General features: G+C 41.1%; 1 protein-coding gene across 2 annotated transcripts; it reads right to left on the bottom strand.

Moving 5' to 3' along the window:
• Positions 1–2,893: 2,893 nt before the first annotated feature.
• Positions 2,894–17,522, bottom strand: slc33a2 (solute carrier family 33 member 2). Of its 2 annotated transcripts, none has more exons than XM_085909501.1 (6): positions 17,062–17,522; positions 15,916–16,707; positions 9,426–9,573; positions 7,600–7,700; positions 6,414–6,523; positions 2,894–4,854 (listed from the first exon to the last, which is right to left on the bottom strand). In XM_085909501.1, the coding sequence occupies exons 2-6, from the start codon at positions 16,613–16,615 to the stop codon at positions 4,648–4,650; spliced, it is 1,266 nt and encodes a 421-aa protein (XP_085765627.1). In that variant the 5' UTR covers positions 16,616–16,707; positions 17,062–17,522; the 3' UTR covers positions 2,894–4,647. The 2 variants fall into 2 exon arrangements, with proteins under 2 accessions (XP_085765627.1, XP_085765625.1); XM_085909499.1 differs by having other exon boundaries at positions 17,175–17,521.
• Between the last annotated feature and the right edge of the window lie 99 nt (positions 17,523–17,621).

Here is a 17,621-nt window from a genome sequence, read left to right on the forward strand (position 1 = left end):
TGCAGCATGCATGAATTCATATCTCCTCTTGTAGTGTGCAGTTTATGTGTTCATGCATACGTGTGTGTGTGCGCATGTGTTTTTAGCCCTGGGCTAAATAGTCGATGATGTCAAACAGCAGAGTAATGGTTCTATCTGCTTGGCCATCCAATGCAAGAACATTGTGTCACTGTGATATACAGTAGCCACACACATCATACATGTTTGTGATTAGTAACATTTTACAAACAGTCGGCAAGCTAAATCGGCATGTCGGCTGATTTTATATTAACACACACACACACACACACACACAAGGTACGCTACTACAATGCATAGATAAGATTATGCGGTGTTGCATTGCATTATATACTATAATGTCACCATGTCAAGCTGCGCGACAATATGGCGCTTGCATATTACTGTCCAGACTCTATTTTCTACAGTTTTGTCCTGAATGCACTAAAACCATGCCCTGCTAAATAGGCTCCATCACCAGGAGGCATGGAGTCAGCCAGATAAATAGACAGACCTTTAAAGAGCGCCACAAAGCGTCTTCCACATCTAGTCCAGACGGGTTGTCTGCATGTGAGGGCGAAGAAGACATGAGTGGGAGAAATGGAGGGCACCAGAAAATAGACAGACAGGAAATGAGTGCCAAGAAGTGGGGTGTGCATAGGACAACGAGGCTTCGCCTGTCTTGGCCTTAATGGTCCAAATGAGGCTGGGGGTGTGTGTGTGATGGAGCAGTGGGAAGGGGGCGAGGGGAGGTGGTATATGTGTGGTGGGACTTCAAGGATACAGGGATCTAGAAAGGACAGAGTCTGAGCCCAAAGACAGAAACAGACCAGAAATAAGTGAGTCAGGCTCAACACCATATGAGCTGGCAGCTTGTCACATTCCAGGCCATCATTGATAGCAGAATCTGTTTGACCACAGAGCAGCTTCCATTACTTCAAATACACAAACATACTTGAAATGATCTCAAAAGTTGATGTTTCCTTCCAGAAAGCGGTATGAATGCATTCTTGGCATTTATACAGAAATCAAGGGGTATTGGAGGCTCTAGTAAATACCTAGAGCCAATATTTTAGTATTAGACATTAGAATCGATTGAACGTAATTTTTGATTTGAAAATCAAATCATTTCACTTTGAAATTAACTTGAACTGTCTTTTGGAGAGGTGTATACTGCTAATAATTTTCTGCTTGATGAGGAAAAGAAAGAAACAATGCAATAGGTTTTGGAGACTGTTATCTAGAAATTGTGATGGTGTAAAACAGTATAATAGCAAAAAAAAACATATTTTGGTCATGAAAACTTATCATCCATGACCCTATGTCATGTGTGATGAAAATTTGTTGGCAATGTAAAGAAAGAAAACAAGAAAACGACAAAGCTGAGAGCAGTTGAGCTTGAGAGTGAAGATGGAGAGAGGTATCCATCCATGTCGTTCATTCTGCAAATAAACAAAATGTAAACATCGCTGAAGGAAACGTGGAACCTGACGCTGCTGATGGCTCCTCCGCCTGCTCACTCAAGTTTCCCAGAAGGCCATTCTGCAGCCATAGGACAAAAGGAGTGCAAAAAGCCAACACCTCTCTCCTGCTCGGGCGCAGACAGACAAAAGAGGAAGTGAAAGCGATACAACACCTTTGTTTGCTGAGATTAAAACATGTTGCTTTTTCTGCCACCCCCCCTCCATCTTTGCTCCTTGGATCTCCTTTCACTTTCTCCCACAGGTAAGTTGGAGAACTGTCAAATAACACTTCCCAATCGTGGAGGACTATAAAATAAGCCCGGTGTTTGTGTTCAACTTTTTGGGCGTTATTGTTGTGATGTGATCATGAGGTAAGGATCCATGAATCAGTCTTGGCAGAGTGAATGTCACAAAGGTCAGTAGTTAAGGCCTCCTGTTTGATGCCAGTGGAGGAAAGCGAAGATCTCTTGACATAAAATAATACTGACTGACTGTTATGATAGGGAGTGTAATATTTGAACAAAACTTTCACTGAATAACGGTTGGGTCAATAGCAACTTTACAATTGTGATATGACATCATGCACATCAAATCTATTGATGCTAACCTTGGTGGGGGTGGGTGGTGGCCTTCGAAGATGCATCTTCTCCATGGGGGATATTTGTCAACCTGGCAACCATGTCATACTCTCATCAGCCCTTGTATCCCACCCACTTCACTTTTTTTGCACAGGCTTCATAATTAAGATTAGAAATGATTTGGCCAAAGTTGCTACAATTTGAGGTGGATTTTTTTTTTTCTACAGTAGTTCTTACAAGCTTTCTTTCATCTTGCAAAATCCGTTACTCAACATTTATTTTTGTAACGACAAATAGAATTGCAGTTGAACATTTTCACATTATTGCTGGATAACACACTTAACCTGATTTATTAAACAGGCCTGCTTACTAAATTAGTGCAGTGATGAAAGTAAAAGCCCTTGTTTGAAGAGCCCTCACTCTCAGGACCTGCATCATCCATCCATCCATCTCGCTATACAAACACAACTGCAGTATAATGAGACTTGGTGAGAAGGTCTAAAGTGGAGGTGCATTGAGGGGCCGTGTAAGCCGGCCTAATCCCCCTTTAGAGCGTTTGTTGTGTCATTAGAGCTGCATGGGACGTGGATACTGTGACACAGGACCTATTCATCCTTATAGCCCTCAGCCAGCCACAGTGCAGAGTCTATAGTCTTCTGTTGCTATGAGCAATGTTGCATTTTCAAAGCAAGACTTCTCCCCCGAATACCGCCCAGGAACCCCCGACCCCGAGAGTAGAAAATGCCATTGACAACAGGCACGCACAGACACATAAACACACACACACACACACACACACACACACACACACACACACACACACACAAAAGACCACAGACCTGCAATTGACCCAGCAGCTTTATTTTTAGTGCAAATCTCACAGTCGTTGAGATAAGAGATGTGCTTTGCGACAGGTGATTTAGTCAGATGATGACAACTGAACTACACCAGGAATTAATATGTCAAGTGTGACATCAATGGAGTATGAGAGCCACAATGAAAAGAAACTACATCTCCAGTATAGACAGTCCCGATCCGAACATCCAGCCTGTGATGCGAATGTGCTAACCATTCGACCACCTTGCAGCCCTGTCATGTATTTCTTATTTGTTAAAAACGCCTGTGAATTATAAAAAGAACAAACCAGGCCATTGCAGTTGTACTTTTTGTAGATTTTGACTGTATTCACATTTCCTCATATGATTGTTTTGCCTCGTAATTGTGACAATTTCTCTGTATATTTCTTTTCAGTGTGGATCTAATACTCCTTTGTAGACATACATTTGATTTGGAGAAGCATGTGTTTGTTTTCATGAATTCTGGCTTTACTTAAGACTAACTTTCATATGATACATTCAATTGCATTTTAGAATCTATTGAGGAAAACATCTGACTTAATCAGGATTGCTTGTATACAGTGTCATGGAGAGTTACAGTATATGTGATAGGACATACAGTACTTTACAGTGCACACTATTTCTGAAACGTATTCACAAATACAAAATACTGTAGTATCGTATGTGGCACTGATCTTTCAAGTTTCAAAGAACAGGCTTATTGCGATGAATTTTCACGTTTCTTTCCTTCCCATTGGAAAACCGAGATAAAATGGCACCATGCAGCATATAAGGCTGAGCTTTGCTACGGGAGGAAGCTTATACAGCATTTAAAGAGCACTACTGCTAACCTATGAGGGCCCAATATGATTCCTCAACCTCCTCTTCTAAAAGCAATCCTCCTTTTTAACATCATCTCGGCAATTTATAAAACTCTGCTGGATAGTTGCTGCTTTGTTGATTAATACTATTGTGCGTCTATTAAGACTAAATCTTAAGCACGGCGGCAAGAGTTTACATTTGGTGTGTCCTACCGTACGTTGTTGATACGAGGTAGTACTCATGCGTCTCAGTTAAATCTGTAAACCATAAAATTCACGAGAATGACATTTCTCCATATACATTGCATGTACAGTAAGCATCTGAAGGTTAGCTTGTGATATTGCTTTTGTCTAAAGTTCTTATTGGTTTAAGAACATTCAAATAGATGGCATGATTAAAAACAGCTTTAATGTGCTAGATCTCAAGTGTCGGCACAGTGAGCGTCGTGGGACTACGTGCCACCCCCGGCACAAAATCGGCTCGCTCATCAAGCATCAAACTGGATGCTGTTCCGAGTTTTATCGCACTACAGCAAATTGTAATTTTTTTTGAAGAGGAATTGAAATCCTAATTTCTTAGTGATTTGTAGCACACCTAATATATGATCATATATGATCATTCTCTTGATGGAACAATAATAAGCTTATTTTTAGTATTAGGTTGTTTAGCTGCTCGCAACAATGTCTAAAGTTATGTTAAGACTTTACGTGCTCCTTTTAATATCCACATGAACACAGGTACACAACCAAGGAGCTTTTTTTTGCACACTCATTGTGGCACTATTTTACCTTAACTGCAAAATATTACAGTCCAGGCAGGAATTGCATTTGTGCGCACACTGTGTGTGGACGTGCATATTTTTTTTTATGTCAGAACACCAGAGGGTATTTAAAGATACCTGTTATACGTGTGGACTTCTAGCCTAAGATTTTATAGTCCGGAGCTTGATATTCATTTGGGCTGCTCTTTGAGTTGGTGTTCCCTGAGAGCACCAGTAAAAGTGGCCGTCCATACGTGCAATGCTGTCCCAGCGGAGAGGGTAAGGAAGAAGAGGAAGGCTACTTGGAAGCCGAAGCAATCCACCACACCCCCGGCCAAAGCGCTGAACATCAGTTTTCCCAACACTTCCAGAGTTGCCAGGAAACTGTAGTGGGTCGCCTAAAATATTGAGTCAAGATAAGAGCAAAATGTATACCGTGAGTAGGGAGAGGAAAAATACATTGATCAAGATCAAACAATTGAGGATAGATTTTTTTTTAAAATCTGAGTCATTTACTAATTGTAAAAGAAAGCGACAATTGATTTAGTTATTACAATGATTGTTAGTTGTAGTCACACACACAAAGTTGTCAATGACAAATGTGACTTTTTTTTCAAGTTGCTAGTAAGATGATGACAAAACAAAGTACAAAGGGAGCGACAATGGATAAAAAAGCACCAAGGGAAGAGAGTGAGATCATGGACTGCGATGATGGATGGAAGCCAACTAAGAAAAGGATCTGATCTTAGCCTTGAGGCTTTCAGGATAGAGTGCGAATAACAGATATTACCTAATCTCTTCCAGTTTTCCCTTTCTTTCCAAGCACTCTGCAGTTAGCAAAACCCTTCTAAGGGCAGAATACCAATAAATATCGAGCAGTTTCTTTCACATATTTCATTCGAGAATACACTTGAAATGCTGTACCACATAGGCCTATTGTAAATAGGGGTATTGTTCTTTTATCATAATAAAACACATCAGCCATAGTAGAGCAGTTCCATCCGTCGCCACTTTATCACTGCAAAGGAGATCATGAAGTGACTTGGTGATGAGCTTAGAGTGACCAAGCACACCGAGGAGCTTGTGTGACCACATCTAAGTGGCATTCCTTTATTCCAAGCAACTTGTTTCACAGATTTGGTTTCTTTCTCCTGGGGATCATTAACAGGCACTCACACGATCAGCTTTCAGTCACTGGATAGCTGTACCTTGAAAAACAGGCACATACTGTACACCTTTACTGTGGGCATGCACACACACAGGGTCGGGCGAAAAAAGCAGTGTGTGTGTGTCATGAGAACCTTTTAAATGATCAAATTTGTGTTGATTTTTTTCTTGCAATCCTTATGTCAGCAAAAGGGCCTGTGATTTTTTTGCCCTCGTTTTTAATTCTGCCTTTCTTCTGCACTTAAAGCAATTAAAATGATAATTTGTCACCTTGAGATTGACTGAGTGAATGGCTGCGCTATGACAAGGATCACCTCCAGGCAATGATGGCCCAGTTACGACGAGGACAAAAGGAGTTATGTCAAAGAGGAGAAGACGAAAGAGAAGCGGGAAAAAGTCAGAATGGAAAAGAGAGCACTTAAAGGACCAGAGAATGACAAAGAAATGGAGTGAGGTGGTTTGAAGGGGAAGGGGACTCTTCCAGTGAGGAGGGAGACAAAAACAGAACGGGCGGGGTGGCAGGGTCAAAGAGAAAGGAAGTACTGAATAGAAATTGGGTCTTCTCTGATTTTTGGAAATTTTCCAGGTGGAAACAGCTGATGACAAGTGACAGGGGGTCCGCTGCTCTCGGGCAGGAATTGCCCGACTACCTCCCTTTAGTTGTTGCAGGAAGTCAACTAACGTCCCAAAGCAGCACAATTAAACTGAGATCGACGATGCGTGGGTAAAGTGCAAAGAAACAAAGAAGAGATCAAATTGTCGACTGGAGGTGAACTGGTGCGACTCTTACCTGAATGCTCTCCTCAGCCCTTTGAGTGCAATGCATCATGGTAGTGAAAGTGAGCGTGGTGATCAGACCACCCAGGAAGTGTTGAACGCTCATACTCAAAACGGCCATACCTGAGGGAGACAACATTTACAAAGTGGCAAGGCAACTACAGAAAGATCATCTTTAGCCCGCCCGTGACGACACCTCTCGTCGAACTTAAAGCACGCTGCTGAAAACTATCTTCTCGCTGCCGACGTTCACCCCCTCTACCCCACCCCCTGATTTGTCCCCAAAACACATGTAGTGTATCCTCCAAGGGAAAGCGCAGAGAGGTGTCGGTGAGAAACACAGAGGAACCACAGAGCTGATCTGTCACTGCTCCTGCGAATGCTGAATTATTCACTCAAGCTGCCAGAGTTTGTGCACAATAAGACTCTTCAATCACACAAGACACACACACACACACACACACACACACACACACAACAATCAGACTGGAGCCGTGGAAGTAGAAGGTTATCATGTAATATTGAAAATTCCGAAACTGAATGTTTTCCCCTTTTCTTTCTGGTTCCATTTTCCCAGATTTTTTTTTTTCTTTTTGGCTTTAAAGAGCGGGGGGGAGGCCTTCACTTCAGTCTGAGCGGCTGAAATGAGGAACAGACAACTTGCGGAGAAGAATGGCGCTCATCTAATTCCCAAATGCTTTGAGATGAACTGCGCGACTCAATCACGTGTCATTCAGGCAATAACGACTGAATGGCTCTCTGGAGACAGAACACCAACCTCCTTTGAATAATGTATATGACTTTTATTTTTCTTATACTACTTATGTTTGTCCTATAGACAGTTATTACCATCATATTTTACATTGTGCCCCTTGGAAGGAATTAATATCAACATTACTGTTGCATAAAACTATTTTCAACTTGAATTCATTTGAGACTCAACTTATCTATTGTGTTATATAAGAGCCTTTTTAATTCGGATTTAACCTAAAAAAAAGAAAGAAAATGGGGGTAAAACATTTGTGTCATCATTTTTCCCATCATTCTACATGTTTTTAAATGCACCACAGCTACTCCAGAACAACACATCCAATTTAAAGATTGGAAGCCAACCAGAGAGAATTAAGATGACACAATTAGTGCCAACCCTTTTTTTTTTCCTCAAGCATGGGCAAAAATATTTGACTGTATTGTCTCACCTTTCATGAGCGGCGATGGTTCCAGCACCGTGAGTAAGGAGCTCTGGAAGACCATGCTGATGGTCCGCAAGACAAACACGCGTCGCATCAGCGCGCCGATGCTAAGGAGAGACAAATAAATGATGCAGAGATCAGAAAAACATTTTTTTTTGCTTTGTCTTGACAGTGACAAGACATTCTCGGTTTCTCTCCGTGTCTTACATACACACTGGAATGCACGTACACACGCACGCACGCGTAAGCACACACATCGTTGCTTAAGTAAACAAGTCCCCAGACACTAATTGAGTCGCTGTTAGAGCAAGAAAATCATCCCCCTGTGGTTTTGGTTCATGACGTAATCAATAAGCTAACGAGAACCCCAGCATGGGGACGATAATTAATCACTGTTAATATACACACACAAACACGCATGCACATGAACCCACACTGCTTTTTGACATCAAGGATTAACAGTGCCAATCACTCAGGGGATACCTGCCACTCAAACAGACTGTGTGTGTGTGTGTGTGTGTGTGTGTGTGTGTGTGTGTGTGTGTGTGTGTGTGTGTGTGTGTGTGTGTGTGTGTGTGTGTGTGTGTGTGTGTGTGTGTGTGTGTGTGTGTGTGTGTGTGTGTGTGTGTGTGTGTGTTGGTATGTGCATGATGATCTAAGGGAGAGAAAAAACATCTAGGATGTCAGTAAATATCATTTTATATTGCATCAAATAAAAAATGAAGTCACTTCTATGGCCTGTCAGACCTTGCTGGCAGTTAAATCGTTTATTGCATTTGGGGATATCTTAACGCTCTCCAAAAAGATTGTTTGACTTGAACCAAACTGTTTGCACAAAGTAGGGAGATTATATTCTTTAATATAATTGCAGATTGTTTCATTTGAATCTGGGTCATGTTTAACTTGGTTGAACTGTTTTTACACCCGTCTAAACTGTCAATGTGTAAATACAGTTAAATACTATATGGTCGTATATAACATCAATGTCTGTCATATATGAGCCAAATACTCAAAAGGTTGCTCCTCTTTTTGTGTCCGCCAACTTCAAATTGCTTCCTAATGGGGACATCTTTCAATCACACAGTCAGTGAGATTCAGCCCGACTCTATCACGCTATCATAAACATTGACCAGGTTTAAGACTTGTAATTGTCCATGGCAACCTTTATCTGTGCAAATCGGGGAAGAAAAACTGTCCACACCACAAGATAATCTCTCAGGTGAATCCTTCTGATGTCCAAGAATTGGAGCTTTCCTAACGCCAATAACGAGGGAGGAAAAACTCTCAAATTTGGCCTCTATGTTGGTAAGTATATTCAAAATGAAGATAAACATTGTGTGTGCGCACCCTGATGAGTTGTGTGTATATTTGCACATGTACACATATGTTTGTGGGCATAATTTGCTATTCATGCTGTTCCCACACCACACGAGGGGGTTCCCTGAGTTCTCCAACAAGGCTATGTTTACTTAAATTACAGAACATACTGAGCCAGTACGCGAATACACACACACACACACACACACAGGAGAGCGTCATAGAAATTGTAGTGAAACAGACAGCAGGCACCAGAGTGAGTTGTGTCCTCAAAAACAACTTAAAAGGAAGAAAAAAAGTTAAGAACAAAATGATAGTTATTTCTTTCAAAGGACAACTCATCCGGTTTTATGTATAAAATTAAGATTATGAAATTAAAACCAATTTACACAGAACAACTATATTGCTGCAATGAATACATTTTAGGGCCAAGGAGCGTGTGGTCTTGTACTTCAAACGAAATACAAATGAGCTTTGTCTTGATAGCAAATGACACATATGTTGAAGAAGGTTACCTGAACTGAGCAAGCAGTAAGCCTCCCAGTGATGAGCCACAGATGGAGAAGCCCATGGCGATGACGCCGTTCCAGAAGCCCAGCTCCCTGGCGGTCATGTGGTGATCCAGCAGAAACAAGGGAAACATGGTGACTGCACCCTGCTCGCCTGTACACAAGGAAATTAGGGGTGAGGGGAGGATGTTGCGGATGGACAAATAGAAGACAAAAAAAAAAATACGTTAGATTCAGTTGACTACTGAATAATAAGCACGTTTCAATCTTTAAATGTTTGAAGAACACGAAACATGTAAACCATCTCCATAAAGAGTCAGTCAGTTGCAATGAGAATGTTATTCCAAGTTGTTAAGCCTGAAAGAGTGAACAAAACAAGAGATGATGACTACAAAAATCGCATACACCGAACCGGCATGCGGTGCACCTCGGCCTATTCCTGGAAAGTGTCAATAATAGATGGCTGACAAGAAGAAGAATACCCTCAGTCACTATCAAACAGAGGCCTAGCACTTTTCCGAACGCACCAAAAGGATAACACAACAAAACCCCCAGAACTTCCAAGATGACGCAGAGATCAGACAGACCTTTCAGTCAAAATAAAAAGTTTCTGTCAGGCAGTCACACTTCTGTGTGGTGTTGAGTGCGGGGGTAATGTTCTGCTGAACATTACAGTAAAATATTCAGTGGTGCCGACTACACGCCATTATTATATTAATGGAGACTGACTTCAGAAAGACAGTGGGACCAAGGAGCTGCATGAGTGACAGCTTGGCTCCCAGGTTGCTGTCAAAGACGCACAACACAACCAGCGACTCGCTCACTCAGTCAGCCAGGAGACAAACAAAAATAGAGAAAGAGGAAGAGAGACACATGAAACAGACTGCACGGGGAAAAAAAATAAAAAATCCGAGACGCTCCCAATGATCGCGAGCGCGGGAACAGAGTGAGTGTGTCACAGCTTGAACAGGGGTGTGACGAACCAACAAAAAGAAATGTGGAGAAGGAAATGTGGATTTGTTGTGCTGCTAACATGTGTCTTTCTTAGACTTCTGTCACTCATCTTTCCCTGCTGGCAGTTTACACACTTATTATAGCCGGTAGTCACTATATACAAACACTGTGGGGGGTCAAACACTGTGCAGAGGCAATTCTAAAAGTAATCGTTTGATTAAGCACTAAGTTAATCCTTTGGGGAAAATCTCATGCGCCATTATTTGGTTTAACAAAATAATTATAAAACAAAAGAATGAATAAAGTTGGGTTCTGTGATATTAAGCAAATACAAGATCCTAGTGGCTATATATATATTTTTTTTTATGTAGTGGCTGATTTTTGCCTAATTGACAGAGAGAAACAAAAAGATAAAACGTGGCACATATGGGAAGGACGCATGAAGACATTTGGGGTTAACTAGGCTGTTGTACTCATAATAAATTTGAAACTGATTCCGTTGCTGGTTCACTTTTGGTTTCCCCAAACTACAAGGAAGTGTTTGCAAATGTCTTGTTTTAATAAACAATTAAAGATGAACCACAAACATTAAAGAAAAATACTGTTGATAAGCTGACATTGCAGGATAAGGACAAATTTAAGTTCAATTTTAAATTCTCCCTCAACGATTACTCGATTGTAGTTGTCGATGAACTTGATTAAATCGTTTAGTTGCTGAGTTGAGAGGGCACACTTTTGACCATTTCTTGGAGTGAGAAATTGGCTACATAATACAAATGTGCTAAAATAATTACAAATTCAGGAGGTAGGCATTTGTTTTTTTCAATTCATCAGTCCAACATTGATCACTCTAAGTGGTAACTAGCAGTCATACCCATAATGCCAGGGTTGTTTACACGTGTTCCTCTACATGTTTGTCTGTTGTTGAGCTCAGGGCTCAGAGCTTCCATAGTCCCGCATTCAACTAATTATTTCTTTAAAAGATGTGGGTTGGGGGGGGGGGTGCTGACAAACACACCCGAGCTGATTATTCCATTCTATTAATATTCTCAAAGCAACGATTGTCCATTTCAGCAGGGATTTCATTAGATGTGCAAAGATTAAACAAACAGAGCAGAGGCGAAAGAAAGGGGGGAAAGGACAGAATCAATGAGGAGGCAACAAAAATAGTGTGGCAGGAAAAAAAAGAAATAAACCAAGAGAAAGTCATCAGAATGAATAAAATGAGAGAAACAATGGGAACAAAAGATAAATGTAGGTGGGGTGGGGGGGCAACAAAGAAGCTGATAGAAAGCAGGAAATGACAATCGTGATGCATTTATTTCCGCCAAATGCGAGTTAAATATGACTAGCGAGAAAGGAGATGGAGACAGCGACAAAGCAAGAGCAGAGGTGGGGGTCGAGGGGCACAACAACACACATATCGTTACGAGGTTAGTGAGGAGGAAACAGAGGAGGATGTCAGGCTCAAAGAAACTGTACTGTTTGTGTTTACATTAGAGACAGATGCCACAAAAATATACTGAGAGTAAGAAAACTATTTCATATTGAAAAGGGAAGTGACACACAGATTGAGGCGAGTGTATTGAAACGCTTTATCCGAGTGACATTATTGGAGTTTAAAGCTTTTGACACCATTGGTCACAATGTACTGTATATAGTACAGTATAATAATGAATGGTTGATTTCCAAAGACAATTTGAAATATGGACTCATTAGACAGCGTTTGTGGGAGTTGCTGATATAGAGTATGACATCAGTTAGGTTCTTTTTTTACCTTGACTAGTTTCACCAAGTCTTTTTTTTTTTTGCTCCGCTCGCTGCTTTTTTCTGGCATCAAATTTTGCAATGACCATAATGGATGAATTAATATTTGGAAAAAAAATCCATTCATTGGTCTGAAGATTACCTTAAATATTTTTCCTTTGTAGAATATTTAATTGAGTAAAGGTTGGGAAGGGTTGAGGTTATGTAAAATAGTCATTTGGTGTCCAAATATTATTGTCTTAATTAAATGGCATAACTTACAATGTAAGACCTCCAGTGGATCAGAACATGGATACATCAACTCATTAACTGTCTGGTGTACTTGCTCAACTAGCAGACCGATTTTTATGACACATTACATATTATTGAGACCCTGTGAGCCCCCTGCAGTTTATTTTGAGAGCTCAAAGTCAATACTCATTCACCAGTCACCAAACCAGAAAAAGAACAGTTTTATAACACATAAATGGTGCATACAGGAGGTGAAGCGCTTCCTGTGATTAGTTCGACTGGTGTTCATAACAAAAATAATTTTCTGAGAGCACGTGTTCCACCACAAAGCCCACATAACTCTTGAGATTGTTACAGAATCACCTTTTACGGAAACCCGGCTTACCTAATAAACAGGCTGACAAAAAAAAAAAAAAGAAAACATGACACTAAACCTTTATCCCATGTGTTGTGACATGAGATGTGCACACATGTTTGTACAATATACTGTTTATATGTCATGCATGGGGGTTGGGTGTGGAGAGGGATCAGGGTAGGATCAAGGCGAGATGAGGGTGAGAGGTCGGCGGGGACAGTGAGGTCAAATTCTCAGGTCCATGTTGTAGCTAAGGTAAAAAAAACCTGCAGAGACAGGGATTTCTCAGAGCTTTGGAAACAAAGCATTTTACAACCTGGGCAAAAATCATTTTCAAAATATTCTACCTATATTAGTTTGAAGAATAACTATTGGTACAGATGTCATGGAGTTCTAACTCTTCTAACAAATGTATTTTTACAGACCAAGCATGGTGCGTTTCGAAAAAGGCGCTGTTGTGGGTGTGAACAAAGCCGATCCAAGCGGCTCCTCTTCTTCCTCTTGTCATTTGCGAGATGTGTGCTGATAGTCCTTGACATAGTGGAAGAAGAAACTGATTTGCTTCAGTTCTGCCGCAGATTGAGGAGGTGCACAAAGTACATTTGTAAAGAAGTGCAAGTCGACCTCTATGAGAGGATGATATAAACAGTATAAAAAGACATCACACTTCTGCTAAGTGGGAACTTAGAGACCCTCTTTCACCTGAATCAATGTCTGTATTTATTACAAATGGATAGATTATTTGAACCGGCACGAACTGAGTAATAAAACCGTAAATAACAATTTTGGTCAATAATGGATCTTTAAGAAAGTGGTTCAAATGTAACTGCACACACTATCTGCTCCCAAAAATGCAGATAAGACATATTATGTAAATATATATAAATACAGCTTCAACATTCAATTGCAGAAAAATAAAATAGAGAGGCAAGCCCTGAAAAACACAGCATTGCTGCATTTTTGGGGGGCCAACACAATCAATAACGGCCACTCGAGTGTTCATTGAATAAAAAAAAAGTATTTTCTTGTGGCATTCAAATAAAACCGTTTTTATTCTATGAAATATGGTCAATGAAGTAAGGACGAGATGCACCAACAAAGTTCAACATTCAACTTCAACATTGCCAAATGTGTTTTATTTCTATGCTCATGTTGTTCTGTCCCTCTCAGGGCACCATGTGGTGCTTGTTCATTAATTCATCCCTTCCATCAGCCTTCCATCCCTGCAAGTCCTTTTGCCTTCTGGAAAATATCCTCCTGTCGCCATAAGTTCTTCTCCTCCCCCACAAGCATCCGCTCCGAAAGCATGTCTGTGGAAACAGTCCAGGGTGGACGCTAATACCGATTTGATGCCATTTCTAGGAAGATTTGCCCACTTCATTCAGACCGCAAATTAAATTGGGGGAGGTCACTTTTCAATGGTGCTTGACTGGGTAAGGGGCCGTGTACAATTCTGCACTCAATGGCAGGGCACATATAGACGAATAACCATCAAGCCACATTCACTTTTATGAAGTCATAAAAAATAAAAAAGATAAGCTTATATAGTTTTTGCTTGTTTCCCTTGTCACTGATGCCAAGATGCCCATGACATGGCTGTAGTTACTGATAACCAAGAAGTTACACTTCAGCTCAAACTGCATTCAATGGCAACCAAACTCAAGAGTTCATTAGGCAGAGATGAGAAAAAGGGGCATCGTCTCGTATTTGTGTGCCAACAAAGACGATTGGGGGTGTGAGGGGGGGGTCCAGACTGGGAGATCACCGGTCTCAAACAAACATACGCCCACATCGCTTCAACAAAAACAAAACCGTCTTTAACTGGAAAGAACATTGCAGCACCGAGGCCCAAACTATTACATACAAAGCAAAGATGAGGAGGAAACTTTAGCGTTGAGCAATGCAAACAAGTGATATCGATGTCAATAAATCAGCAATGCAGAGTAGTAATGATGAAAACAGCTAAATTAGAAGCGGCTGATTGCACCCATGGGCTCGGGAGACAGAGAGAGTGCTTTAGGGTGGGGGTTTGCTCCCGAGACAGATTAGGGGCTCCAGCCAGCCTTATATTCTGTCTAGTAGTGTCGTCTGTTGAGGCTCATCCGATTATGGAACACTCTCTCAAAAACACACATATGACTTCAAAACAAAAGGCCAAAGCATTCTAACGTGTGTGTATAAGTGAATGCTATGTAAATGGACACATACAATTACATTTCCACCGCCCACACGCAAACACACAGCAGAATGAAGCGTTCTCGCTTTTCAGTTTAGGAACGGCATGAAACAAAGACACTGTAATCCTTCTGTAATCCCTCTTTTGCTTCTAAAGTTATATACTTTTTCACCCACACACACTGACTGAAATAATCATAAACTTTCTTAAATTTTATTTGCCCCCCAAAACTATGTTGTTGACAAAAAAAAAGTATCTAAATACAAACACATGCTCACTGCTGTATTGTTTTGCAGTGAGAACACATTTACTTGATTTAAATCCATACATCCTAATTCAAACTCTTGACCAGTGAGGTGGGTTCTTTCAGCCATAATTTAACCATCTACTTTTTCCTATGCGATTATAGACACGCCAACAGTGACATCTAGCGGTGGGTTTGATCCATGCATACCTTCCAAAACAATTTTTTTTTAAAAAGTACATTGCCTGGGATTCACAAGAGCAGTCAGTGTACGTCTCTGTTGTGCATTAACGTTTAAGTCAGAAAATATGTGTGCGTTTGTGAGGAGACTCACTTTCACACTCTTTTTTTGTTGCTGAATAAAACAAAAATATAACACTTTAAAAAACAAACGTTTGTATTGATGATTACAACAATACACACTATAAATATATATTTGACTTTGTTGTCATTTATCTGTGCAATACACTTATCAGACACTTTTTGGGTACACACATGCAATCAACAATCTACAATCTAACTCGTACTGAAAAAAAATTATTTATCGAAAAATATGTTTATCAACATGATAGGAACAGGTTTCTTGGTATGCATGCCAAAAAGCATCACACAGTCTGATTGTAAGGTTTTAAGAAGAAAATTGACATAGTTGTGCATAACCTGCTTTAGCAGGTCACAAAGGATGTTGAGGTGGGCCACATATGGACCCCTGGGTCATGACTTTGACATATATGAGCTATATGTGCACATGTTCAAACATCAAACTCACCCAATTTGTATGTGAGTACATAGAGAACGGTCCAAGCGGTGCCTGGGACAGCCAGCAACTTCCTCCATACCCTCCATGGCATCAAAGCATCAACTCCCTGTCCTCCTCTTCTGCTGCCATCTGCCTGTTGGCTCCTCAGAGAATCCTCATCCAACACAGGAGCCCCCCACACAAACAGGGCCACGCCTGCATACACGAACGTCAGCAGCATAAACATCCAGCTCCACCCGGCCACGTCAATCACAGCCAGCAGTCCGCCTCCAGCGAACACCGATCCGGCTTTATAGCCCACAACCTGAGCTGTGTTGCCCAGCCCAAGCTCCCCGCGACCTTTCAACAGACCAACTGCCGCTCCATCCACTGCAATATCTTGAACAGAGGCCAGGGTATTCATGGCAAGAAGGGTTCCTGCTACTCCCCAAATGTGCATCTCTGGAGCCAGAGCAGAACTGGTGAGACATGTCAGTGCCAGTCCAGAGACCGTTGCCACCAGCCAACGCCGCTTGGTGCCAATCCTGTCTACCAAAGGGGCCCAAAGCACCTTGAGAACCCATGGGAAATAGAGGATCTTGGTGAAACCAATGCGTGTCAGGGAATGGCCAGCTCCACGCAGGTAGACGGGAAGCAGGGAAGATTGGAGGCCGTATGGGATGCCCTGGACAAAGTACAGCAGGCCCAAGAAGACTAGTTTGTCATTCATGATCTTGCTCCAAGCGTGCAGTGGTCCATCGGTCAGGTTGTAGTCATCGTTTAGACTCCGGAGGAGCAGATAAAAAGGCCGACTCAAATAACCTGAAATTGTAAAATTGTATGACATTCACGGTTAATAACGCGAACATTTTCATTGAGCCATCCTGCAAGCCTTAATATAGTGTGACATTCAAGTTCATCTACCAGCCCTGGTCATCAGGAATATCGCTAACGGTAGCCACAGAAAACATTGCATGCATGACAATGCGTGGAATACTGATGTCATGCTATGTTATTTTATTCAAATCAAGTTTAGTCCATGCTAGCAATTTTACTTCGCTTTATTTGCGTACGCTAACTTGTTAAAACCATCTGTGACATTGCCTTAGCTACAATTAGCTTGTATTCTGGGAAGCTCCGTCAGCCAAGCGAATGGCTTTAAAACACGCACGTCACCTTCGTGAACTCTTGCGGACGCTCTTTTTTGTTGTTGGTTAGTTTATTACGTATCCGAGAGTAGATCGATCTTACTGACAACATAAAAGTTGGTTAGCCTAGCGCTAGCTCACCGTCGTCCCCGCTCGCTGATTGTCATGTTTACATCGGTGCACGTCCAGGTTGCCAGGTACGAAAAGGATAACTCCCCTTCTGGTGTTATCAAACGAGAGGTGTTGATCAAATCTGGCAACCCTTTAATTCTGTTGATGACCTGTCAATAAATAAATTTCAACGTTATTTATTTCAATTTATTTACGTTGTCAGACTTGGAGCGTAATCACTGTTTAAAAGTAATATTTAATATTTCTAGTTTTATCTTTCTCCTTTTGGTTAATTATTTAATTTTCAATATTGTGTTTTCACAACTACTTTGGTTTCAAGTCTTTGCTTTTCTCTTGTCTTAAAATGTGAATGTATCCTATTTTTATCATCTTTCAGAATCCATTTTGGTGTCATTTGGATTATTGCATTGGTTTCTGAAGTTTTGTGTGTTTTTTTCTCCGCAAAATATAGTGACT

This window comes from Syngnathus leptorhynchus, chromosome 4 (assembly GCF_054491065.1).
Source record: "Syngnathus leptorhynchus isolate UIUO chromosome 4, UIUO_Slep, whole genome shotgun sequence".
Lineage (NCBI taxonomy): Eukaryota > Metazoa > Chordata > Actinopteri > Syngnathiformes > Syngnathidae > Syngnathus > Syngnathus leptorhynchus.